The sequence below is a fragment of the Heliangelus exortis genome, chromosome 8 (genome assembly GCF_036169615.1).
Source record: "Heliangelus exortis chromosome 8, bHelExo1.hap1, whole genome shotgun sequence".
In the NCBI taxonomy this organism is placed as follows: Eukaryota; Metazoa; Chordata; class Aves; order Apodiformes; family Trochilidae; genus Heliangelus; species Heliangelus exortis.
Window position 1 is genome coordinate 6,161,955 of NC_092429.1, and position 27,084 is coordinate 6,189,038.

At 43.4% G+C, this 27,084-nt stretch overlaps 1 protein-coding gene across 1 annotated transcript; it reads left to right on the plus strand.

The window, feature by feature from the left end:
- Positions 1 to 871: 871 nt before the first annotated feature.
- On the plus strand, positions 872 to 26,471 carry NRDC (nardilysin convertase). The gene is made up of 31 exons (XM_071750147.1): positions 872 to 1,348; positions 5,790 to 6,117; positions 6,293 to 6,374; positions 6,976 to 7,129; positions 8,846 to 8,919; positions 10,323 to 10,418; positions 11,180 to 11,302; positions 12,167 to 12,224; positions 13,107 to 13,180; positions 13,369 to 13,438; positions 13,820 to 13,897; positions 14,311 to 14,431; positions 14,509 to 14,567; positions 15,152 to 15,206; positions 16,592 to 16,696; positions 16,943 to 17,066; positions 17,614 to 17,700; positions 18,298 to 18,417; positions 19,103 to 19,154; positions 19,598 to 19,748; positions 20,120 to 20,247; positions 20,501 to 20,663; positions 21,891 to 21,922; positions 22,203 to 22,341; positions 22,764 to 22,811; positions 23,122 to 23,174; positions 23,747 to 23,830; positions 25,259 to 25,349; positions 25,648 to 25,764; positions 25,992 to 26,081; positions 26,250 to 26,471. The coding sequence occupies exons 1-31, from the start codon at positions 1,158 to 1,160 to the stop codon at positions 26,445 to 26,447; spliced, it is 3,345 nt and encodes a 1,114-aa protein (XP_071606248.1). The 5' UTR covers positions 872 to 1,157; the 3' UTR covers positions 26,448 to 26,471.
- Positions 26,472 to 27,084: the final 613 nt, after the last annotated feature.

Below are 27,084 nucleotides of genomic sequence, written 5' to 3' on the forward strand. Positions count from 1 at the left end.
AAATTTCAGAAGCAGCAGGCAACACTGAGGCCCTACGGGATCTCCTCAGAGACCAACGGGACTGCTGGTTTAAGTAAAATGACAAACTTCACTTTTAACTCATTTAAGTGTTGAAAAATACCAGCGGAAAGCCACACCGCTACCACACCACAGTGCGGTCAGGCTGCTTGAACCCCAACAGTCACATTCCTCGCCACTGCCTGACTGAGGGGAGCGTTTGGCTTTCCCCATGACCACTGCGGGGTTCTCCCTGCCAAGCTTGGGTCTGGAATTCAGCGCCTTCGGCTCAACCCGCCCTCAGGATTTCATCGCCCGTCCGGGCCCCGTTCCTCACGGCGGCCTCGGCCCGGAACAACCCGGCCGTGCCGGGGCCACCATGGCGAGAGGCCCGGGGGCTGAGGGGCTGCGCCTCACACCCCGCCTCCTGCCGCTGACGCGAGCTGATTGGTCCCCGTCGCTGTCGCTCACTCTAGGTAGGACCAATAGTTGAAGGCAATTCCGCTGACGCGGAGCTGATTGGTCCTACCTGGAGTGAGCGACAGCGATGGGGACCAATAGTTGAAGGCAGTGCGAGGGGCCGTCCGTCCTTCACCAACCGGTGGCTGGACTATTCCAACGCAAGAGCGGGGGGACAGCCGACACGCCAAGCCGGGGACAGGCCCGGCCATGACAGGAGTTGCCGGGTCGCAGCTCTATTTTTATCTCTTTCTCTCCTCAGAGTTCTCCGCCCTCTCTCTCCCATTCCTGGCAGGCGCCTCCTGCCTTTCCCTCCCTCCCCCCATCCATGGCTTCTCCCACCCGCCATCATTCCCTGCCCTCTTAGTCAGAGCCCGCCCCCTCCGTGACGTCACGGCCCGCGATTGGTCCATTCTCCCCCTCACGGCACCGCGGCCGCTCCTGACTGGCGGGGTCCGGGTTTTTCCCTTCCGTTTCCGCCTCTTCCCGGTACGGCGGAAGCTGCCGGCGGTTGCTGCGCATGCGCAAGCGTCGCGGCCGCCCTCGCAGGGAGCGGTGCGGGGAGCGGTGCGGGGAGCGGTGCGGGGCTCGGGGGGGGAGGGGGGGCGGGTCGCGGCCTGGCGGGGCTCACCCGGGCGGGGCTGTCCCGGGCGGTGGTTGCCGTTGCCAGGCCCCGCCTGTGGTACGGTGCGGCCGCCGCCATGCCCGGTAGGAACAAGGCGACGTCCAACTGCGGCTGCCCGGAGCTGGCGGTGGGGCAGCAGGCCGGGGAGGGCAGCCGCGACGCCAGAGGCCGCTCGCCTCACGGGGAAGAGGAAGAACGCGGGGACATGGGGCGCAACTTGGGAGACCCCGACATCGTCAAGTCCCCCAGCGACCCCAAACAGTACCGGTGAGAGACGGCGGCCTCGGGTCGTGTCCTCCCCCCTTACACCCGGGGGGTTGGTGGCCTGGGGAGGACGAGCCGCCTCCGGTGAGGGCTCTGGGGTGGGCTGAGAGGACGGGGTAAGGGAGTCAGGGGGGCCGGGCCTGCCCCGTGTCCCCGGCGCGGCTGCAGCCTCGGTTCCCTGAGGTAAACAGGGGGGTGAGGGGCCTCCCAGGGGAAGATGGAGCTTCCCGGGTGTGTTGGTTGTGAGGATGTGCTGCCTGGTTGTACGGTGTTAGGCTTGGGGGTTGCACAGGAATTAGAAAAAAATGAGTAGTTGTTTGAAGGCTGTGCTGTGGGGCTGTGTTTCTGAGGCACAGCAGCACTGGGTTGTGAGCTCGCAGGCCTCGTCCAGGCACATCCCTTCCCAAAGCCTGAAGTATGAAATGTGGTTTAAGTATTGCAGAGCAGATACCATCTTAAAAAAGGCTGTTGCTCCTCTTGTTTTAGATGAGCTTCCAGATATTAACACGAATACGTCAGTGAGTTGAGATAGAAATGAGTGATGTTCTGCCCGTGCCTTCATTAGTGTATTTCTGAGTAATCCCTCTGAAAGTACAGGAAAATATCACCTTCCCTCAGCACCTGTGCAGCCTGGCAGTGAGAGAGACTTTCTGATGTCAGCCAGTGGAGGTTGAGCTTTGTGGATGCTGTAAGGCATTCTTGAAGGGAGGCTCTTAAAACTTCTTTCTGTTAGGCAGAAGAGTATTCAGCCCTTTTGGGAAATGTTTGCTTTTATCTTCACTCCTTGTGGTGTCTAATCTGTGCAGCCAGTGGAGAATCTGCCTAAAGCTGGAACTGACTTTTGGATTTGCAGTGACATTGGCTGACAGTGGAGCTCGCTGCTGACAGCACGAAGAGGGCTGTGCCCATTGGCTTAGGGAGGAGCTTGCTCCCTCCCTTTTTGCCCTACTTCCTTGCTGCTTCCTCTGGATCTCTGCCTGCCTGTCCTGCTGGCATTCTTACTCATCCTGCTTAGCAGGAGGCTCCTCTTCCTGCAGAGTTTGCTGCTACAGAGCCTGGCAGCTTAGGAGATTTCTGCCTTTACTACCTGGAGCAGCACAGTGAGGAAGCTTGGGAAGTCGATTGAAACCCATCACTGGCTGTTTGTTTGGAGGCTCAGGGCCCTCCTCTACGTGTAGAGAATTGGAGAGGGTGTTTTATAGCATAAAATTAATAGTAACATCTTCCATAAATCCCACTCTCTGTACTTCACAAATTTTTTCAGTCAGAAGCTCAGCATCACATCTGTTTCAGGCTGCTTTCCACGTGTGGGAAGTGAGGCTTGCAGAGAGCAGACACAAACATTACCCCTAGGAAAGAGAACTTCAGAGTGACAGAAAGAAAAGCATAACTCTGCCCACTAACTCTATACCAACCCTAAGGAAAGGTAATGGCAGGTGATTTGATGATGCATTCACACTTTCTTTGTGATGATGTGTACTGCAGATCACTCACAGTGAGCTTCATGTGCCTGTCTTAACTCAGTGGAAAATATTGTATTTTATTTTCTCATCTGCAGTGAAAATAAAACTGAAAGAATTCTGACAGAGATTGCAGAATGTGTTCTCAAAAGTCTGTTTGTTGGGACAAGAAAAATATTGTCATAGTCAGTGCTGGTTTTGTTCATTAGAGCTATGAATGGGCAGTTAGCTTTAGTATGTTATAAATTCATCCATATATGGAATTTTATGGGCTTGCATTGCTGGTTGTGGGTAATTTGGGAAATGAAAATGTTTTTCTAATGGTTTACCATGATGTGTATTTCAGTATTTACTTAACTGCTAAACAGTTATCATTGATATAATACCTTGGTGTGAGAACAACCCTGTTTAAACTTGTTCAGTGTGTTTAACAGTATTTCTAAGAATTTAAATTTTATGTTTAAGCCTTATTTGTATCAACACCTGTACAGCCCTTCAGAAAAGCAGTTGCACTACCCTTGCTTCTGTTTCTGCATTACATGGCTGCATTTTTTTGCACTCTGTTTTGCATGCTAATGGATACTTATGTATTGATTACACTTATCCTATTCCACTGGGCTGAAACATGGAAAAGGTAAAGAACACCTACATCAGTTGGTGCCTCTGCTCAGTATAAGCTGAGCTGTTCCAGATTCTCCTGAAGTGAAACCTGATCACCTTCAGCAGCAGCTTAGCTCCCTTGTTGCCTTGCTGCTGGGTCCTTTCTGCCCTGGTCTGTAACACCCACAAGGCTGAGAGTGAGGAATGTGCAATTAGTGCCATCTGCTCCATTGGTTTAATCCAGGTGTGTGGAAAGGATCAGCAAGAGCTCCTGTGCACACACCTGGCTGAGCAGCATTGTGGCAAATCATTCTTCTGGAAGAACAGCCCTTTTCCTGCTTTCTGTGACTGTTAATCCCTGGGAAAATCCCTGGGAAGCCAGTGTTCTCCCTGGGCCATGGGAACCAGGAGCAGAGAGTTGTGTGCAGAGAGGAAGGTGATGGTTGTGCTGGAGGATGTGGAGCAGCATTGATCTGTCACTGCCTGGGGCTCTTGCTCTGGGCTCTCCAGAGCTGAAGTGCACATTTTATCTGTTTTTAGGACCCTGTTGTGCACTCAGAAGCACTGCAGATATCTGCTGCAACACGTGTGTGGCACGAAGTGGTGACTGTTCCAGATTTTCAGAGCTGTATGGATGATTAAGTTTGTACCCAGATGCTGGCATGGATCTGGCACTAGCTGTACCTCCTGCAGTTAGTCACAGCATCTCTGCAAGTTACACACTATGTGCTGTAGTTCAAAAGAATAAAAATGCACTTGTGCTTTTGTTTGGAGTGAATTTGCACTGCTCAGCAGTCCTGCAGCAAGCAGAATGAGTGTGCTAATGATTACAGAATGCTGGCTCAGAGTAACTGCTGTAAATTCCTCTTGGATGAGTGGTCATCATTCATAAACAACACAACTATTAAGTGTCTGCTCTTTAACCTTTACAGACATGTTAGTCCAGCATGTGCTTTTCCTTTGGATTGGAGCTGCTTAACTCTTGTCACAACAAACATCCCCATGAAATTCACTTGGGAGAGTTCTCAGAGTAATTTTTTTCCAAGCTGCCCTGTGGTTGGCAGAGCCAGAGCAGGGGCCTGCAGCTCAAATAAGTGAAACTTACACTAGCTTCATATTTTGAATTTTCATGGAGTTAAGAATACCTGCTTTTATTGCTGGGAGGCACTGAAATTGTGTAATGGTAACCATGAATGCAACATGAGAAATTCCTTGTGAGAAACTTTGGGAACCATGGAGTTGGAAAACATGCATTGTGCCTTCCCTTTTTCTTTTGGATACTTGCCACATAGCTTCAGTTGAAAATCTGCTTTCAGATTTCTGCTGTTGTTAAAACAATGGCCCCATGACAAGTTCTAATCTGGTATAAACCTGCTGTGTAACTCAGATTTTGATGTGAGGGTGAGATGTGACCTTGATTTGGTTCTACACCTTTTTTTTTTTTTTTTTTTTGCCAGATCAGATACCACCTGTCTATTATCACCCTAGTTCTTCGATCAGATGAAGTATTTTCTGAGCCCAGCATTCTTCCCTTCCTTCAGCTCAAGCTCCCAGAGTGTGCTCTGGATAATTTGTCAAGCTGTGACTGTCTGTCCCTGATCTGATTCTGAGAAAAATAATTCTGAGAGATTTTGTTGCACTAAGTTTTGTTTTGTTTGCAGTCCTCAGCCTTCTTATTTGTAGAAAGGTGCCAGACAGGGCTGGTGGGGTTTGTGTAAATATATATATATATATATATACATATATATATATATATATATATTAATTCTGAGTACATATTTAGAGAGAACTCTGTGTATATTGCTTCTTGATAGCAACACAACCAACTGACTGTGACTTATTTAATTAATCCTGTAGAGATTTGTCCTTTCTAACAAGCCTGCTACATCCATGGACCCCATTTAATAGAAAGCATAAATCAAATCAAATGGAGTCTTTGGGGCTTATTTAGAGGCAAAGGCTCAAATCTTAATTCTTTCACCTTATCTATGTTCCCAAGAGCCTGACAAGGCTATTGGAAGTTTGGGTTTGCCTATTCTGAGTATGTGATTTTTTTATGAGTGAGTGCTAGAAGCCTAAATATTTCACAGAGGGAGAAATAAAAACCCAAATTGGTGTCCCTACCCTTTTGGCAAGAAAGTCTTCTTCTACTACTTTGAATTTCTTCTTATTCTTCCAACTGTTGAGTAGCTAAAGAGCATTTTTCCTTTGCCACAATAAACTGCTGACCTTCTAAGCTGCTGTTAGATTTTTCATTAGGAAATACCATTTGAACAGCACAGAACTCTTGTGGGAAATAAGGAAATTTTTGCAATTCTGAGAATTCAGATTTGCAAATAATTATTCAGTTAATGTGTGTTCATTGCAGTTAATTATTCTTCCAGGTATATCAAACTACAGAATGGCTTATGTGCACTTTTGATTTCGGATTTGAATTACTTGGATGGTGCCTCAGCTGCTTTATCTGAAGAAGAGGAGGACGAAGGCAATGATGATGATGATGAATCTGAAGGGGAAAGTGATGAAGATGATGACTCTGGAGCTGAAATTGAAGATGGCAGAGAAGGTTTTGATGATGAGGACTGTGATGAGGACGATGAGGATGAGGACAGTGATGGAGATAATGATGATTTTAATGATCCTGATGATAGTGAATTAGAAGAGCTCACTGAAAAGGAAGATACAAGAAAGAGAGGCTGTACAGAAAAGCAGGTAAGTACTTAGGCAGGCTGAAAGTATTCATGGTGAACTTCATTGTGCTCTGAAACCTTGTGATGAGGCATTCAGACCAGGTCACCCTTTTATTGTGCCTGTCCTTATTGATTTATTTTACACTTCTGTCATTTTCCTGAAGCAGCTTTTAGTGAGAGTTTTGTCTTTTCTCTAGTCTGCAGCAGCCCTCTGCGTTGCTGTTGGCAGCTTCTCTGATCCTGAAGATCTGCCTGGGTTAGCACACTTCCTGGAACACAGTAAGTACCTGCTCCTCTTTCAGCTCCAGTTCAACATGAGTGTTGCCTAGCTCTGAATTTCTGCAGTACTTTAGTAACATTTCCTATTCTATCTATCCCATTTAGGATTTAAAAAAATTGATTAAATAAATATGTAATATTTATAAAAACAATGCTTTAGTAAGGGATTTTTTTAATATGGGAGATGCCTCATACCCTTTGGTAGGCCATGCATTAATGTACTGACATTCTTTGTTGCCCATCCAGTGTGGGAGGAATCATCTTACCTATAGCTGTACAAACCAGGCTGGAGCTACTACAGACATCTATCTCTAGAGTAATTAATACAGGCACAGAAACCACATGAAGTTTCTGGCCAGTTGTATCATAAAACATTACTTTTGACCACTTGGGGCTGAGCGAGCCTTGGAAGGCAGCAGAGGTTCCAGTTTTTTAGGGCAGATTGCACCAGTTTTGGGGCACATTAGGGTTGCTATTTAACCTCCATGTGTGAGCTGTGAGTCAGTTGTAGGTAATATTGTGCTGAAGAGGGGTTGCTGTAGCTGCAGTTAGGCATAACACATTAGTGCCATCTTGCTAATTTTGCTCATTTTTGTTGCAGTGGTTTTTATGGGCAGTTTGAAGTACCCAGCTGAGAATGGGTTTGATGCCTTTCTGAAGAAACACGGGGGCAGTGACAATGCTTCCACTGACTGTGAGCGAACATTCTTCCAGTTTGATGTGCAGAGGAAATACTTCAAAGAAGCACTTGATAGGTAACTTCATATAAATTGTGATTAGGTGTTAACAAGAGTTCTCAGCTGCCTCAGGAGCTTGGGTGTCTTCATTTTGGGGTGATTGAGGGCGTTGCTAAATTTCCTTAGGTGCTCGTACTACCACAGAGGGTATTGAATAAAAGGAGAATCTAATTTGTTTTTGGGTATCTGACTGGTTTTTGAGGTATAGCTTGTGTGGCTTCTGTGTGGTTACTTAGGATCCATGTTTAAGTCATAATGCAAAAAGCTTTTTGGTTGTTTTACCACTCTTAAAGGAGTAACATGGATGGCAGAAGAAGTTTTACACAGCTGCTCAAAGGGGAGGTGCTCCCATAATCCCAGTGACTCATCCCTTGAAATACTTGTCCCAATAGAGTCAGGGTTTTTTTTTTTAATTATTTTTTTGGTTGAGTATTTTTGTTCCAAGTCCAATCTGTCAAAGTGAGTGGAAGGGCAGGGCACAACGTGTGTCTCAGAAGTTAACCCATCCCAGGTTACTCAGTCAAGCACCCATCTTTTGTCAGAAAGTATTTAATTTGCTTTTTTGTGCTGTGGGCTTCGTGGGGACAGCAGAGCTCCACCCGTTGGCATGGTTTCCTTCAGTGAGGAAATTCCTCACTCCCAGGGGCATGGCAGCTGAGTATTCTGGATGCTCTAAACTACCTCAGGAGGAGAGGAGACTCCACTGCAACCTTAACTTTGATCAAAATACGTTCTTGTGATGACACCAAGAATAAGTGTTTGCGCGTTTTACCAAGTATTACTTAAATTTTACTTCCCTGGGTCAAATTCAGCTTTCATTTGCAGATTGGTCCAGCTTCTAGATGCTTGGAAGTGTGAAAGAATAAAAAAAATAATTCAATCTGTCACAACAGCTCACTTAGTGGAGAGGAAACACAGAAATCAGGAGTCCTGTAGAGCAGTGTCTCATACAATCAGGGCAGATGGCTGCTGCTGCTGGTTTCAAGCACCTGCAGATCAAAAGAAATTGAAAGACATCACCACTCAATAATCTTTGGCTTAATGGGTCCTGTAGCCATAGAACTCTCTCAGCAGTGTATTTCTGGTAACCTTTTGCTTCAACAAATTCAGTGCATCAGTAAAAACACTCAGCAAATAAAACCAGCAATATTAGGTTCTCTGGCAGCTTCTGCAGGGTCCCCATTTGCTGTCCATTTCTGTGCTCTCTGTGGGTACAGGAGAAGGGATGAATGTGGATGACAACTTTGACTTTGATAGCAGATAATACAGTTGTAACAGATACAAAAATTTAAGTTTCACAAAGTAATTCAACAATTTGTTGCCTGGAATAAGGAAGAAAGTTTCCCTATGATCACATTGGTCCTGGTTTTCCTCTGAAGCATCTGATACTTTTCCCAGTTAGAACCAGGAGAAAGACCAGGTGGATCACTGATCTGGTATGATCATTCCTAGTATGGAAAGGCAGATAATCCTACACCTGTCAGTGTCATATCCTACTGTGTCCAGCCAGTTCATTTCCACTCTGTGGAGCAGTAAGGACCTGCTGGTTTTTGATGGTTTCACAGAGCTGGCTTTTATCTTTCCTTAAAGCAGTATAGTGAAGAGCTGCATAATTTCTAGTAAGACAAGCAACTTTATAAATTAAAATAGTAGATGCTGAGTTTAACTATTGGGTTTTTTTGCCCTAACTGAATTGACACTGAAGAAAAATACATGAATTTTTCTGTTTTGTAGGTGGGCACAATTCTTTATTCACCCACTGATGATCAGGGATGCAATAGATCGAGAGGTTGAGGCTGTGGACAGTGGTAAGTGACAGTATCTTTTCCTGTGTGTTTAACCCATCTTCTTAAAGAAACAAAACCTATTTTATGAAGTTTATTGGTTCCCATTTTGGACCATCCTGAGCACTTCAGTTAAGTTCACCTTAACAGAGAGATTAAACTCTTCAGTTTAAATTTCGTGGCTTCAGTTTAAGTTTGGTGGTTTTTAGAGAAGAAAGACTGAAGGTAGTGCCATCACTGTGAGAGCTCACCCTCTCATTCTTTTAAATAGAAATTGGTAGTTTTAAGTGGTTTGGCAGGAACTGTGGATGTTCCTCTGTGATCAGGGTGCTCCAGCATAGCCCCAGTACTCTCTCCAGTCTTATGTGAAGTCAGTACAAGAAGTTGAGGTGATTGTACTTATGTTTTTATTCTGACACCTTAGTAACTACCAGCTCACTTCACAGAATGAAACTGAACCAGACATAGCAAGTGAGTGGACTGTTCAGTTGATATTCTAATATATAATGAATGCCTCCAGATTGAGGCTGTTTAGAAAAAGTTTACTGTTTTAGAAAAAAACTGTTACTGGCAGATGTTCCAACTGGTTCAAATATTTATTTCAAGTCATCTTCATCTGTCTTCTGGCACAGAAAAAGGGCAATTAGATCTTTGACTTTAGATAATGTTGGTATAAACAAGGACCTGTTTTTGAGTTAAGGTGTGGTTTCTTCAACAGGGAAAACCAATTTTCACCTTCAGTTGTGCTGTCTGCAGCATGCAGGTCCCCTCCTCCCCTTGTATTGACAATGTGGTAATGCACCACCCAGTAAATCATGTCAGCTTTAACTACAAAGAGTCAAAATGACTCCAAATGAACATATATACTAACACCAGAACACTACAGACTTATCCCCACAAATTTATTCAAGTAAACACAAAAATGTCAGCTTGAACAGTTCAAGGGGTGGATTCTTGAGTTTGGCAGAATCCCATATTTACATTGGTGTAAAATGATTGTAAAACTGCATTTTTGGGAATTGTGTTGCTCAGCTTTCAATTTCTTGTTTCATTATTGGACTAGAAGTTGTTCTGTGTGATACATGGGAGAAGCAACCCTCATGTTCCCATTAAATTGAAAAGATGGAAAGCATTCAGACAGGGCCAGCTGGGGCTTTACATTCTTCCCCTACATATCCCTTTCTTATCAGCAATGAACTATATTTTTCCTTGTCTCTTAACTTATGTTCATTACTGCCAGCAAATCCAGTTTCTTACTCTATTTCAGTACTTCATCATACATTAAAAAAAAAAACACAAAAGCAAACTATTCCAGGCTGCATCTGTGTGGTGTCTCCTTTTCAGTTTGGTTGGGGGTTTTACTTCGTTTTGTTTTGTTTTGTGGGAACATGACCTCAAATTTTGATGCAAATTCTTTTAATTAACAGAGTATCAGCTAGCAAGACCCTCTGATGCAAACAGAAAGGAGATGCTGTTTGGGAGCCTGGCCAGGCCTGGACATCCTATGAAGAAATTTTTTTGGGGTAAGTTCTGAATTTCTGTTAAATTTTCAACCACTTAAAAAGAGACACTAACGTGGGCTTTCTTGTCACAGCACACACTAGCCTGGCTCAGAACTATCAGAGCAATGACTCATTTTGCAGGAAAATGGGAATAAAAGCAGCTGTCTGCTTCTTAGAATAATTTTCATTCTCCTCTCTGAGTCATCTCTGTCTTACTTAAGCTTGGTTTTTTTGCTGTTAAAATTTCCTGGAAAAGTGAAGTATTTCTGGATACGTGTCTAAGGAGGCTTTTCAAAGTAAATAATTCACTGCTGTGTTCTTCACAGATGTGGGAGTGGAGCAGGAGGAAAATTTGTCCTTCCTCTCCTGGCAAATACAGAGTCCTAGCTCCCTCACCCTTGTGATACCCTCACCTTACTGACCATGTAAACTGCAGGGTGATGGGTAACAGAATTAGCCAGCTTTGAAATATAAATAATTTTATAAAGTGTTGCAGTGACATGTACTGAAAATCATCTTTTCCCCTCTTTTTCCATCTCCTGTTCTGCAAGTTCTCCTGGGGATACAACAGTTGGCAACACACAAGGAGCTGTGCAGTGGGTGATCTGATAATGCAGGATCCTCCCTTGTCCTAGAAATATACCAACTGTCCACATTTCCATGAAGTATTTTTAATACTTTATGTGATCAGACTCAATGCCAGGGGAGGAAAAAAAATTCTTGATAGATCTGGTCTGGCTTAACCAGTGTCTAGGTAACCAACCCCCTTCTTGTGTTGACAGGTAATGCAGATACACTCAAACATCAGCCCAAACTGAACAATATTGACACCTACACCAGGCTGAGGGACTTCTGGCAGCGCCATTACTCAGCTCATTACATGACTTTGGTTGTCCAGTCTAAAGGTAACACCACTTGTTCCTTAAAAAACAGTCTGATTGCTGCTGGTGGTGCAGGGCTTTTGGCACAAGTTCAGCTGTTCAAGCTGTTCCAGTGTCCAGTCCTGCAGGAGGTTATTTAAATGTAGATTTTAGCCTGGTTTCCAAGTGAAACTTGAGCAATTGTGCTGTGTCATTGTCACCTTGCCACTTCTTGAGAAACTTGTAACTGAAGCTGTTTTAGAGCTTTAGACTTATGGGTCATTTCTGCTGAGAATGACAGAAGGAAATCCCTTAAAAGTTTGGCAGGTAGTAGACACCTGTGCTGAAAATAAATAGTTGTGTTCTTTCAAATTAGGTTTGTGCTTAGGGGTTTTGTTAAACACTAAAAGTGGTGCCCATCTGTAAAATGGAGATGGTAATAGCAGAGGTGGTAATTAACTTCTTCTCCTGTGCTTTTTTTCTTTCTTAGAAATTCTTAGGGAGTTGAATGCCTCTTGAATAATCATTTCCGTAGTGATGGTTTGTAATGTTGTTTCTTTTGGTGCTTGGGATGAAAAGGATTGGGACTGAGTAGCCAGCCAGGTCTACTTTGTATTTCTGTCACTGTTAAAACAAAAGAAACTGTGAGTGAGTATATACAGTTTATACAAAAACTGAATATACAAAACCAGAGCTGTGACCCAAGATACAGGTTAGTGAATACTAAGAATTAACTCAAACCTACAGCTTTGAAGTTTATCATGTAGAAATCTGCAAATTTGAAATATACTGACCTGCAGCTCCTTTAAAATAACTGACATGAAGTGATAAGATAAAGAATTTGTCTTAGATTTTCAGGAAATTACTGAAGAAATTATTTCTGGATTTCTTCTTTTCTCTCCTTATTAGAAACACTGGATACATTGGAAAAGTGGGTGACAGAAATCTTCTCCGAGATCCCAAATAAGTAAGATTCTTTTGATGCATAAAGGTTTTAGAAATTATAAGATTATCATAGAATGACCATTTTTTTAAAACATCCCTTATTGGAGAAGCTAAGGAAATTAACACTTGTTAATTATGAGCCTCATCCAGAAAAAAAAAGGGGCAACTTTGGGAATGAAAGACTGTCATAAACTGTTACAAGAAGACTTTGTTTATGCTTAACATTTATTTAGCCTGCAAGCTTTTCCAGCTTGCAGCAGTGTTTGCTGCAGTATGTGCTGATACCTTAATTTTATGATAAATCATTCAAACCTGGTTTATCATATTACATTTCTTGTCTTTGCTTTATGTCAAAAATAATGAGCAGCAAAATCAAGACCGGGTCTTGAAACTGAGTCATCCTTGGGGTGGCAACTGGTTAGAACTTGATTTTTTTTTTTTTTTTTTAATAATTCACTTATTTCTGTGGTGTATGAAAGTGCACTTGTGAAAGTCTAATGCAGTGACACATTTGTCTGTCCCAGTCCCTGTCCTTGTTTCTCCTTCCCAATAAGACAATCCAGCAGGATTCTCTGAATCCAGGGCCAACACTTGAAGTCATTTACTGTGCTTGGGTTCCTTTCCCCTGTTAGGAAGAGAAGCTTCTGTTTGCTACAAACTTAGCAGGAGGGGGAGGAGTTGATGGGGTGTCTAAATCTTGGGTAATTCCTGGGTCCTGTGGGCAGAGTGCAAATGCACACCAGGTTGTCTTCCACCTGGGGCTGGCTGGGTGCCTGGCTGCACCTTTTTTAAGGGCCATTTTCTGGCTGTCATCTCAGAGCTATGGATGCCCACATCTTGTGGTTATCTCATTGTAGCCCTCAATCCTTGCCAGTAACATCAAACTTTTAATTTTGCTTTTAAGTGGCTTGCCCAAACCCAGCTTTGGCCACCTGACTCAGCCTTTTGACACACCAGAGTTTCACAAGCTTTACAGAGGTAAGTGAAACAGATTCACTGAAATGTCTTGAAAACCAAGCTCTGTATTTTCTCTGTGTGATCTGGGTGCTTGGTAGAGTAATTCTGTGTGGTTCTGAATAACTTTTAACCATTTTTGTTCTCAATTATGTAAAATTCTTTCTGTCTAATCGTGTATATTTATATTCAATAAATTTATTTGTGTGCAGTTGTTCCAATCAGGAAAGTTCATTCACTGACTATCACCTGGGCTCTTCCCCCACAAGAACAGTATTACAGGTATGGTGGTGCTGCATTTTACTTCTACCTTGCTTATGTTTTGAATAATTTATTGACTTCCACAACAATCCAAAGAATCTCATTTATTTGTGTTCTAGATTACTTTGGTTCAGCTGGGGGAACTGTTTTTTAAATAAGTTCAGTTGATGCAGATCTGATTCCTTGTATAAACTGAGCTGATTTAACATCATTCCTCACTGACTCAGTCATTATGGTGTGAACTCCCACTTATTAACTTATTATCCTGATGCTGCCTGAAAATGCAAAACTTGCCATGAAGAAGCAGACAGTGTATATTTTAGTCATTTGTCTGGTGATTTGAATTCTCTCTGTGAAACTTATTACTGTCTGGCATTTAATCTCTTTCAAATTTTCTCTCAGGGTGAAGCCTCTTCATTACATCTCCTGGTTGGTGGGACACGAAGGCAAAGGCAGTGTCCTCTCTTTCCTTAGGAAAAAGTATGCATTTTATTAACAGAGTTATTAAAGACTTTGCTATCATTAAAATAAAAGCAAACTCTATTTTGTATTTTTTTTCTATATACACAAAAGCAAGCCAAGTCTGCCTTTTTTATATCAGCATTTTGTACTGATATTGTTTAAAATTCTGATAGACTCAAGAAATAAGTGGGTTTTGGTCTGTGATACATGGATCAGCAGTATCTGTGACTGATCTTTAAATGCAGCTTAGCTTTTTCACTTTTTTTTTTTCCTGAATTCTGTATTTTAAGGTTCACATCTTGTTGAAAAATCTTTGTGTAAACTGTGAGCACACCGACAGGCATTGAAGTAAAGCCATGACACACTTACTGTAAATAAGTTCAAATAAAGTTGAAATTAGTAATTAATATGTATCTTTAACTCTTCCATAGATTTTGGGCTCTTGCATTATATGGAGGAAATGGTGAGACAGGATTTGAACAGAACTCCACTTACTCCATCTTCAGCATTTCTGTGACTTTGACTGATGAAGGTTACAAGCACTTTTATGAGGTAGGATTTACTCCAACTTCATTTTCTTACTGTTTTCCCAATGTCTGGAAAAATGAATCAGTTCTTTCTGCCTGCAGGTGGCCCATGTTGTATTTCAGTATGTGAAGATGCTGCAAAAAAGAGGGCCAGATAAAAGGCAAGTGTTTGCCACTACATCAGGTATTTGTGAGACTGCATTTCCCCATTAGCCTTTCATTTGTGGGTTTTGCCCTTTTTGTGGTGTTACAGGAGCATAAACTTGGTACTCAGTCTTTTCTGTGTGGGAAATTTACCAGTTTTTAAAGCTTAAAAATGAATTTGCTAAATGTTTATGCTCGTTTCGTGGTGCTTTTAGTTTGATTTGTTTTGATCTAATTCTAATTTTAGTCAGCTGAAGTAGCAGAGATGTTAGGTGCATTTTTGTGTTTATTTAAATAAATTTGTGGGGATAAGTCTGTAGTGTTCTGGTGTTAGTATTTATGTTAATTTGGAGTCATTTGGACTCTTTGTAGTTAAATCTCTTCTCCAGATAATAACAAAATTTTCTGCCAACTGAGAAATGCCCCTTTGGGTGGAAGGGAAGTGCTTGTAATACTGGGTTCTGTGTCTGGTACCTCAGTGAATCACTCAACACACCCTCAGTGTCTTTCCTAGAGTACTTGTTTTTCTTCAGATTCTCAATTAATGTTGTGGAATGATGGAGGAAAAATCCACTTTTATTTCCTTCTCCCTCCTTCACAGAATATGGGAAGAAATACAAAAGATTGAAGCCAATGAATTCCGCTACCAGGAACAGGTACAAAACATCCACTCTTTTGTGTTGGTATAGGTAAACCTGAAAAGGCATTTTTTAAATTAAAATTGCAATCAAAATTGCTTTTTAATTTGGAAATACATTTTCATTCAAAGATCTGTTCTATCAGAAGTAGTTTATGCACTTAATGGAGCTGAATTTGTGCTCTAGGCAGAGACATATTGTGAATTTTAACAGAACTAAATGTTTTTTTTTTCAATCTCTGCCTGCTCGAGGTGCTGATTGCCCCATGTCTGCTGTTACAACAAATGTGGCTTTGTGTGGCTTGCTGAAATGTTTGCAATTAGCAAAAATCTCTCTTGTTTTTATTAGGCAAAAAGAAGGGAACACAGTTTGGATAATGTGAGATGCCTCACTTCATTGACTTACTCTCACCACATTTAGCTATGTCCTGTTTTTCTCTTGGTAACTTGCTTTTTTGGAATGGCACAAAATTTCCTTTTGGGAGAACAGATCCATGCACTACATAGATAGCTTGAAAGCATCACTGAAGTTTGTTGGCTTCCTTAAAAGTACACAGGTGCAGGGAAGAAGGAGGGGGAAAAAAAAAGTAATCAAAAGTGAAGGGTTTTTTCTTTCTAGATGCTCCAAGTATTTTCAGACACTCTTAAAACTCACCACCATTTTGCTGTGAGGATCAGATGTTAGAAATGCCATTTTTAGCAAATCCTTGCATCTGTAGCTCTGCCTTCCAAATAGCAAATGGAGGATCCTGAGTGCCTTGAGTGGCCTTTGGGTAACAGAAGTTCTGTTTGTGAGTGATGCAGCAGGGACTGCTGCCAGCAGCCACAGGTGATGGGTAAGAGCAGTGCAGTTCTTTGGTAGGAGCAAGTTTACAGTGGTTTATTAGTGCAGTTTTTTAAATGCCACGTGGTGTTGGTTTTTTGGTTGTTTTTTTTTAGTAGAATGCAATCTTTATGAATTTGTTAGCCAAGTTCAGCTATCCCAAGATTACAACAATTGGCCTTCTAACAAAAGCTTTCTCCAGAACAGCAGAGAGCTCAAATGTGTGAAGCGTGGCTGTGTAGTGTATTGGACCTACCAGGACTTGCCTGGTTCCCTGGAGACAAGGAGTGCATTCTGCTGGGTCTTAACCACTAAACCTAAGAGGTTTAAGGACTCTAAATTGCATGTTCAGGATTTTTCTACAGAGATGGATGATGTGTCTGATGCTTCAGGATTCCTAGAGGAGTCTTGAGCAATGGTTATGAAATGTATTAATTTAATGACTGAAACTAAAAGCCATAACAAGGGCAGCATGTGACTCATGCTCAACATACCTGACCAGTCAAGCTCTTCTCAGAACAGAAATTTGATATTTTAATTTTCTGATTATGTGAAAACCAGCTTGCTTTGTTTGCTTGCAGACAGACCCACTTGACTACGTGGAAAGCCTCTGTGAAAACATGCAGTTGTTTCCAAAGGAGGATTTTCTGACAGGAGACCAGCTCTTGTTTGAATACAAGCCTGAGGTAAATATTCTTTGAACCCTGACGACCTGTTTTGATGTAAAGAAACTGTGGGTACCCTGTATAACACAGGTGTGTGTACAGGCATTTAGAATTTGGCATCACAGGGTCACAAGCTTTGTATTAATTGAAACACTTTACTCAGAAAGCAGATTTGTAATTTTTGTAAGCTTGTTTTGTCTCCTTCTCAGAAGTCTTTGCTGGGTCAGGCAGAGCCATTTGAACTGAAGGATTGTCTTGACCTTGCAGGTCATTGCTGACGCCCTTAACCAGCTCAGTCCTCAGAGAGCCAACCTGGTTCTGCTCTCTGCTGCCAACGAGGGCCACTGTCACCTGAAGGAGAGGTGGTTTGGGACCCAGTACAGTGTGGAAGGTAAAACAAAGGCAGAAACTCAGAGAATGTCTGATTCCTGCAGCAGAGAGATGAAAAGTGTGACAGCACATAATTCAACCAGAGGGAAGCAGGGAAATGACCCCTCAGTGTTAAACTGACCTCTTCATTAGTCAAATGCTCTGTCCCACTCAGTTCTTGGCCTTTGTTTGCTATCAGTTGGTTTCCACTCCCTAATTAACAATTGTTGTAGAGGACAGGGGTCCCAGGAGCCCTCTGCTTGGCTGCCCTTCAGGTCCTGAGCAGGGAGAAGGACACAAAGAATGAAGGGCAGGGTGTGTTGGTAGCTGGGTTACTAATGCAGGGGGGTTGATTTATTTCAGTAGTACTGCTCAGTCCTGCTCCAGGGGAGTTCATAGCAAGAGGTTTAGAAAGAGTCACTGATGAACAAGGTGACATTAAGAAAATATCATCCTGCAGCTCTTCATGGAGATAGCTGAGAGGTGAGATGACAGGTCTAGGAAATAGGATGGCATTGCCTGTTGTGATAAGTAATGGGTAACTAAGTGCATTTCATGTTTTTTAATAGATATTGACAAGTGCTGGAGTGATCTATGGGACAGTGACTTCGAGTTAAATGAGGATTTACACCTTCCAGAAGAAAACAAATATATAGGTAAGGCACCTGAGCATGAGTGAAGTCTTGCTCTGATATTTTATTTTTTGAGAATTTTCTGTGGCTTAGAAGCAATCTTAATTTCCATCTGTATATCAATCTGGTTTTGAAAATTACAAAATGTGGGACTTCCGTTCACCTCAATTTTATGTAATGTTGGTTTATTTGTAAGAACTAAGTTTTTTAAGGTGTAAACTTACAGATCATATGACCATAACAGAGCAGGCCTCACACACTCAGCAGCAGTTAACACAGAGCTCAGGACACCCTAGAAGTGCAGTTTTGTTTACTTAGTCCTGCTGTTTTTGCAAACACCTAAATTCTTGTCTTTGTGGCCAAAACCAAATGAAAATAAACACATTACTTGCATCCTGGATGGAATGCAGCATCACTATGTCTGCAGCTCTTCTGAGCCACTATTCTGGTGTGGAATTGAACAATAAATGTTATTTAGGTCCAGGAATGCATTATCACAAGAATTTAGCAAACTGGGAAGAGAAAACGTATTTTGTTGGTAATTTTGAAGACTTTTGGTATGTAGTCTGGCTGTGTAATCCACTAACTTCTGGTTTTGCTTTGTTTTTTTGTTCTTGTTAGCCACTGACTTTGCTCTGAAAGTTGCTGACTGCCCTGAGACAGAATATCCAGTCAAAACACTAAGCACACAACAAGGCTGTCTCTGGTACAGGAAGGATGATAAATTCAAAATCCCAAAAGGTAAAATGCCTGAGGGCTTTCTGAAGAACAGAAAGTCCCTGTTCTTACAGCTGGGATTTGTTTGATGGCAAATAACAAGTGGTGTGTTCACCATTCACACTCAGTGTTTACTGTCAGCTCTTCCTTTGTGGTCCTTCTGATGTGTTTCTTAGTAAAAGACAAGCAGGTAAAACACCTTGCAGCAAAGGAACCCTGGTGATGCCTGGGGTTAAAATGGGATCTCTGAAATGCACCTGTGAGTGTCTGACTGTGGGCAGACAGAATATGGACAGAATACTGAGACAGGGGCTTGAAAATGAGGGGGGGACACATGAATTAGAGGAGACTGTAGCCTGCTCGACAGAAAGAGAAAAATGCAGCCTCCATCCAAGACAAATAGGGAAAATACATCTCTTCTTTCAAGCAGAATGTCACAGAGTTTAGTGTTTGTTAAACAGATGTTTTGTGGGGTTTTCTTTTTTATTTATATTGGTCACATCACATGAGAGTATTCTGCAAAGCAGCTTTGTGTTTTCTATGATTTCCTATTTTTAAGGAAAATTTTGGAGTGAAAAACACATAGCTAAATGACCATTTTCACTAGACTCAAATTGTGAGCAAAGAATAATCCAATGCAAATATATTTAAATTTAGAAATCTGCCACTTTTTACACAATTGGTGATTTAAGTTTCTCCTCCCCCTCAGGTTATGTTCGTTTCCATCTGATCTCTCCATTGATACAGCAGTCTGCTGAGAAGTAAGGATTCTATTATTTGTACTTACCTTGCAGAGTAACTAAATTCCCTTGCCCTGTAAAAAATGATGAAGAGAGATAAGTTTCAAACCAGAACAGAATCAGGCTTCCTTTTTTCATGTTCTTACTACTTTCCCTGTGGTTTTTATCTGTAGTCTGGTGAGAGTGGTTCAGCAGCTGGCTGGGACAGAGCTGTAGTTTATTTGCTGCAAAGTGTAGTTGAATGTTAAAATAATTGCTAAGCAGTGTCCTGTGGCCTCTAGACAAAGGGAAACTTGCAGATTCTGTATTTCCAAGTTTGCTGAAAAATTCTTTGAAAATCACAATCTACTGATTGGAGAACTTCCTGTGTGTGCTATCAAACTCACTGGGCTTGATTTTATCTTCTATTCCTTCTTTTTTTTTTTGTCTTTCTTTTTAACCCTCTGCCTTTTTTCTCCATGCAGCATAGTTTTGTTTGATACATTTGTAAACATCCTTTCCCACAATCTCGGTGAGCCCGCCTATGAAGCAGACGTTGCTCAGCTGGAGTACAAGTTGGTAGCTGGAGAGCACGGCTTAATCATTCGAGTGAAAGGATTCAATCATAAACTACCTGTAAGTCCTGCTGCAGTGCCATGGTGCTGCTCAGCTGGAAAAAAAACCTGAAATATCTGATACAGAAATGTTGGGAGTGGCAGGCTGGGTTTGTTTCAACAGAATGTGGAAACTCCTTTTGATTCAAAATATTGAGCTTCGTTCATTCAGTGTCTAAAAATATTGTCTTTTTTTAAAACTGTGATTTGGTGTAGAGTTGTTTAGTGAAGAGCATCTGGAAGAATTGAGGAATGTGATTTAGTAACCCTGCATCTGCTATGTTGACCAAATAATGATTTTTTTAAACTATTATATAAGATTAAGTTTTAATCAGTTCTTTATAAAAAAAAAACCAACAAAACACAAAATGATTTAAACTGTTTTCTTTACAGCTTCTGTTCCAGCTCATCATTGATTATTTGTCTGACTTCAGCTTTACTCCAGCAGTTTTTGAAATGATAACAGAGCAGCTGAAGAAAACATACTTCAACATCCTCATCAAGCCTGAGACACTGGCCAAGTGAGTTCTGGGGAGGGCAAAGACTGAGGGTCACACAGGACATCCAGGGAGCTGCTCTGCTGAAGCAACCCATAGCCAGGTGCTGAGGGAGGACAAGATCAGCCCCCAGCAATGCTCCTGGAGCCCATCTGCCTGTCTCCAGCACAGTCCTGAGTCAGAAATGGTCTCTCTGGCATTGAGATGCCCTTTGAGCAGCTGCCATTGAACAGCTTTTCACACAGCCCCTGGTTTTGTTTCCCTTCTTGCACTGCAGGGATGTTCGTCTCCTGATTTTAGAGCATGGCAGGTGGTCCATGACAGATAAATACCAAACCCTGATGAAGGGGCTCTCCATTGAGTCTCTCTCCTCCTTCGTTGAGGCTTTCAAATCACAGCTCTTTGTAGAGGGTCTCGTACAAGGGAACTTCACGAGCAGAGTAAGTACAGCCCCTGGCACACCCTGGAACTGCTGCTTTAAAATGTGATATTTTTTAACACGGTTGCTGCAGTGCTCCCCTGCCAGCTGCCTCCTCTGTGCTGGCAGGCTGGAGGCTCCCTGGCACCACTCAGGAACACAAACATCCTGATGAGCCACTGGGGTGTCTGTAGTTGCCAATTTGTGGGGTTTTTTTCTAGAAATTTGGATTTAAACTGCAGAGAGGGTAAAATGTGTGGGAAATACACACGTAGCCTGTTGCCCCTGCTGCCCCTGTCTTGATATTGTTTGTTGCATTGATATATTTGAGACTGAGGAATTGCTGTGGTGGTGCCACAGGAGGAGGCTTCCCTCAAAGTATGTTTATCCTGCAAATTTGATTGAGCAGAGCTCACCAGTCCCCTCCAGTCTTGTTAAACACCTGCAGTATCCATTGAAGTCTTTTCCCCTGGGAGCAGGCCACTCACCATCCTGTCAGGCTCTTTAATGGGTGTCATGGGGCTCAGCTCCAGGTATCCAGTGTCACTGGGTTCCTGCCTCTGAGAGGAGAGAAATCTGCAGTTGTGATTTCTGCCAAGAAGTTTGTTGTAGCAGGTGATGTTTGTGCTCAGGCTGTTTTAAAACCTCCTCAAGAAAACATGCTAAGGGCTTTTTGGGAGGTCAGATTCTTGCCATGTGAGCTGTTCCCTCCTGAGCTCTGGGACAGAAGGGCTGAGAATTTAATTGTGATTTGCTAAGAATTTTTATTCAGAATGGTTTTTTTTTTATTGCTGCAGCCTGCATGAGTTAAGCTGCTCCCACAGCACGGCACGTGCAGCACTAACTCCTACATCTGCTTTACTCTTCCATCCTCCCATTTCTTCCATTTAAGCCCAGGAGTCTCCTTCCCAGAGCTCCAGCTTCACACACCAGAGAGACCCCTTCCCTCCTCCTGTCTCCACCTTTTGCCCGTGGGATGCCTGACACGGTTTCTCTGGCTTTTCCTTCTGGAGAAGTTACAGTGCAAGGAACTGCCTGGAGATGCTTTTAGCTTTGCAGAGTGGTGCAGAGGTGTTGAAGGGACTTGGAGTAAAGTGAGGGGGCAGGGATGTGGGTGGCACAGCAAAGCTGGGGTGCTCCTGGCTCTGGGGGGCACTTTCTCCAGCAATGCCCTGCGGTGCTGGGGCTGTGAGTTGGGGTAACCATTCTCTTTTAAATAAAAACTTAATGTTCACACTTTCTCTTCTAGGAAGCAAAGGATTTTCTGAATTATGTTGTTCAGTGAGTATCTCTTGCCTTTTGCAGCACTCATAGGGAAACCAGGAGGAAGTTAAGGTTCTTTTTCTGGGGGAAGGGGTCTGGGTGGGAGCAATGCAGGAATTCCCCTCTCCCCTCCGGTGCCTGTGGGAGGTGGTTGCTCATCACAGGAGTTCAGGCAGGACACTGTTCAGGTCTGGGGAAGGGGAAAATAATGTCAGAGTGAGTGTGTAAATCCCTGGGTGTTGGGTTGGATTCAGCTGTGAGCAGGTGTTTGATGCTTTGCTGTCTCTGCTCCCTCCAGAAAGCTCCAGTTTGCTCCTCTGGTCCATCCCTGCCCCGTTCAGTTCCGGGTGGTGGATTTGCCAAACACTCATCTGCTCTGCAAGGTGAAAACTCTCAACAAAGGTGATGCCAACTCTGAGGTGACAGTGTATTACCAGGTGAGGTGGTAGCTTGGCTGGATGGCTCTGTTCCCTCTGGTACCTGCTGATGCTACAGTGTCCTTGTGTCTCAGCCTCGGAGCAGCCTCTGGACAGGGATGGCAGAAAGAGCCTGCCCAAAAGTCCTGTGTGCCCCATGCCCTAGGCCCAAGAGGCCAAACCCAGCTGAGCTCTGGCAGCCCATGTGTGGTGTTCCTGAAACCTTGAGCTCCTGCCCTGGACTTCTGCTGGGTCTGTGCCTTGGTGATCTTCTGGTGCCCTCAGGGACCTGGGCTGAGGCCCCCACAGGAAACAAGAACTTTCCAGCTGTCCCTACTGTGCATTCTACTTCAGTGCTGCAGCCCGGGCTGAGGAGTCACCTTGGTCTGAACTACAGCTTCTAACTCCAAAAAATCACCCTAAATTCTTCATGTTCTTTCTAGTCAGGTGCCAGGAACCTACGGGAATACACCGTGATGGAGCTGCTCGTGGTAAGTCACTGCCTCCCAACTCATCCCAAAGTGTTCCCTGAAAACACTGCTGGGACCTGAGATAAGGCCAAGGGGTTAAAAGGTACGAAGAGGGAGAGCTTGTGTTTGTGGCTGATCAAATGTCCAAGTGTTTGGGACAGGATCCCCAAACTGCTGCAGGGATGGACACTGTGGAAGACTGAGACCTCTCTTAACCCAGTGGGGGGGGGAAAGGCAGCACCTCAGCTCTTCCCAGATGTTGTGGTCACTTTCTGTACAGAGCAGAGCAGCATCACTCCTGCTGTAACAACACATTTGTGCTCCTTTGCAGATGCACATGGAAGAGCCTTGTTTTGACTTCCTGAGAACCAAGCAGACCCTTGGGTGAGTTGGCTGTAGCTTCTACCCCCAGGCTTTTGCTGTCCTCTAGTATTTTAACTCTGGAAACCCTTCCAGCACAGTGTTCCTCAGTTATTGTAATGGAAACAGCACGAGAGCAGCCATGGATACAACCTGTGGCCAAGTTGCTTTTGAGTTCTGTAGGAATTCCATCTCTTCCCAGGGTATTACCTCAGAATTAGTCAGTGTCTCAAGTTGTTCTGCTTCCCAAGTCAGCCCCAGGGCTGTGATCAGAGCAGCTCTGTGGTGTGCAGCAGCCTCCCCTCCTGCCTCAGGAAACTGCAGCAAGCTTGTCACAGCTACAGCTTTGTCACCACGAGGATTTAGTTTGCAGGAACACAGACACTTTTCCAAGCTTAGAAGGATTTACTGAAAATGAGAAAACTCTGGAGTGAGTGCTGCAGGAAATGCAGAGTCTATTGAGAATTTGTATCTGAGATTTTTCTTTCTAAATTATCAGCACACTTTTAAACTTGTAGCTTGTCCCATAAACAAAAATTTAATTGTGCTTGTGAAGTGACTTTATTGTTTCTCTCTCCCCTCTTGTTTTTATGAAGCTACCACGTGTACCCTACCTGCAGGAACACTTCTGGAATTCTTGGCTTCTCAGTCACAGTAGCAACCCAGGCAACTAAATACAAGTAAGTGTGTGCTGTGTGGGCAGTGTTGGTCACCAGGCTCTGTGTCACCTCCTCCTCCCACCACAGGCTCAGGCAGTGGGGCCAGACCAGCTCTGCTGCAGGACTCTGTCTGGAGGAACCAGCTGCCTGTCCCCTTCCTGTGTTGTGGCTCAGTAACTGGTGGTTGTTGCTGCTGTCACCTGAACAAGGAGTGGGTCAGCAAGGGGAAAGTTATGGCAACTTGGTTTAGAAAAGTGAAGCTGAACAAGGTGGCCCTTGGAGCCTGTGTGGATTCAGGCACTGAATATCTGAGCCTGATGGATGCAGGGAGGTGTCACACTGTAAGGGGTGTTTGTTTCACACAACATCCAGCTGAATAATGATTACTGGGAGAGTTTCCCTTGTTCTGTTAGGTCAGGTCACAGCTGACTCGTTTGCTTTTGCTTGAGCTTTTCTGTGCCCCTGCTAAGATGGCAGAGTTCACACCTGTTCCAGGCCATGAAGGAGTTTAATTCTTTGGTTTTTAATTCTCTGAGAGGAGTTAGGTAAGAGCCCCCAGGGAATGTCAGGAGTAGTCATGGCCTCAGCTTGTGGTGCTGCTGACAGCTGTGACATAGTGACTGCAAAACAACTAAATAAAGCAATAGCCTTAAGCTTCTTAAAACTGCAGCAGTCTTGACTTGGGAACAGTAATCCACAGACTGACTGAAATATCCCACTGCCCTTTTCACCATCTTCTGCCAAGAGAGCTCAAGCTGTTGCCAAGTAAATCCTGTGTGGCTGCTGTTCCAGTTTGGTTTCTGCAGACAGAACAGTGTTATGGTTTTGTTCAAAGCTGGGGCTAACCACAGGTATTTCACCTGCCAAAGTTGAAAGGGAATTTTAAAATATGCAAACTACAAAAAATAATACTGGTTTAATGAGCACAGAGTGTTGCTGCCTCTAATTTTCAGCTGTGAGTGACCCATTCATTCCTGAGCTCTCTGTCATCTGTGAAGGTCTGACCCATCCATCACTGAGATGTCTGTGAAGGTTTTAATGTTTCAGAAACCTCCCAATCCACCACTTCGTGTTATTTTTCTTTCTTTTTGTCTCAGAGCAGTACAACATGACTGTTCCTCTGCAGGGCTCCAGGCTGCAGTTGGGGTTCCTGGTACCACAAGCTCTGGCACCAGGTGCTGCTCTGGGGTTTGGCACAGTGTGGGTCCTGAGAGCATCACTGCAGTGACTCCTCTTGCTTGGTCATCTCAAATCTCTGTGTTTGAACAGCACTTAATGATGATAAAAAAACCCCAAAGCCCTGGTTTTACTCACTGATACTTAGGGAAGACTTTAGAAAAGGTGGTGTTCACAGATGGCCCAAATGATCCCTCAGCACTTGGGGCTGTCTTGCTGCTTGACCCCTCAATGTTGTCTTTCCTGACTGATGTAATTTTTTCTCTCTTTTAGTTCTGAACTGGTTGACATGAAAATAGAGGAGTTTCTTTCTTGCTTTGAAGAGAAAATAAGGCATTTAACTGAAGAGGCTTTTAGCACCCAGGTATAACTTGATCTTGAAAAAGCTTTTCCTTGAACTGATAAATGGAAACCCAAACTGGAGGATTTGGTTGCATCTACCTGACATAAAAGTCAAAGGACTCAATTTTAAATCCTGCCTTACTCCCTTTTACATTCTTTAAACATTTGCTCCCTGTCCCTTTACAGTTAATTTTGAATGCAATTAACTGCTTTGTCCATGTAATTTGGGTTTTCATTCAACTTCAGTCCATATGAACAGTAAATTAAGGTAGTTTTAAACCCTTACTCCATTAAAATAATTCTGTCTTTTTCAAATGTAGGTTACAGCTTTGATAAAACTCAAAGAATGTGAAGACTCCCATCTTGGAGAAGAAGTGGACAGGAACTGGAATGAAGTTGTGACACAGCAGTATCTGTTTGACAGGCTGGCCCGGGAGGTTTGTGGTTCCTCATTGCTCAGCAGTGCCAGGGGACTGCTCAGACCCTGCTTTTTGCAGCAGCTGTAAATGCAGAGTGTAAATAAGGGGATTAATAAGGTTCCAAACCAAGGTGCTCTTTTTAAAAGGTTTAAAAGGGAATTAGTTTATAGAAAGAAACGTTTTCTCATGTTTCAAAAGCCATGAATCACCACTGTGCTGCTTCATCCTGGTTCCTGTGGTTTCAGATTGAAGCACTCAAGTCAGTTACCAAGTCAGACCTGGTCACCTGGTTCCAAGCTCACAGAAGCAACACAAAGAAAGTGCTCAGCGTCCACGTGAGTGTTTGTCAGCCCCAGGCTGAACTGATCACCTGCAGGAGCCCACTCAGGGTGTAGCAGAACTCTCTCTAACTTTCAATCCACCTTACTGTTAATATATTCCACATTTCTCATTGTTATGGTTACTTGAGCCAAGTTTCTTTTTTTGCTAACTTCCTTTCCCAGGTGGTTGGATATGGAAAACACGAAGGGGACTCGGAGGCTACGGCTGCCTCAGAAGCACAGAATTCTTCATCTGGTGAAATACCTCATCTGACTTTCTTGCCCCCATCTTCTTTTATGACTGATGTTACTTCCATCAAGGACATCAAAGCTTACACATCAACTCTCAATGTTCTCCCTTACCATAAAATATTAAAATAAAATTGACATCTTGCCCTGCGGTGACGAGTAGTACAGGTGTTTCCTGCAACACAGGCACAGCAGCCAGGCCTGCAGTGTGAGCTGGGATGAAGAAAAGGCCATTCAGATACTGAGGAACCTTTCCTCAAGCTCCCCACAACTTTTCTCATTAATCTCCTGGGTTCATTAAGCACAGGCACAGCCCTGACTTCTTGCTGGACTCAAAGGAGAGTTCCTCAGCTCTCAGGAAGATGCCATGGTTTCTCTTCTCCAGCTGTCCTGCCTCTTTGTTCAGACTGTCTTGTGCATCCTTCCTGCTGTGGCACTTGTTTGCTAGAGTTACAGCTTTTCCAAGGAAGTGTCCTGGCAAAGTTAGAGTGTGGGTGGGAGGAGGGGGAAAAAAAAAAAAGCCTAAGGCTTCAGCTCACACCTGTTTCTTTTTTTTCTGTTTGTGCAACTTAGTAAAAATTGAGGTGAAATCAAATAAAAGCTAGATTTAACTGTGGAAAGAAAAATAGACTGATTGCTACATCTACCTACTTGACCATTATTTAACTTCTTAAAGAACAAGGCTTAACTTAAAGAACAAAGCTTCCTAAAGTACTGGCACACTGGTAGAGATGCAAACCTGGATGCAGAGTCCAGAAGAATGCTGCTG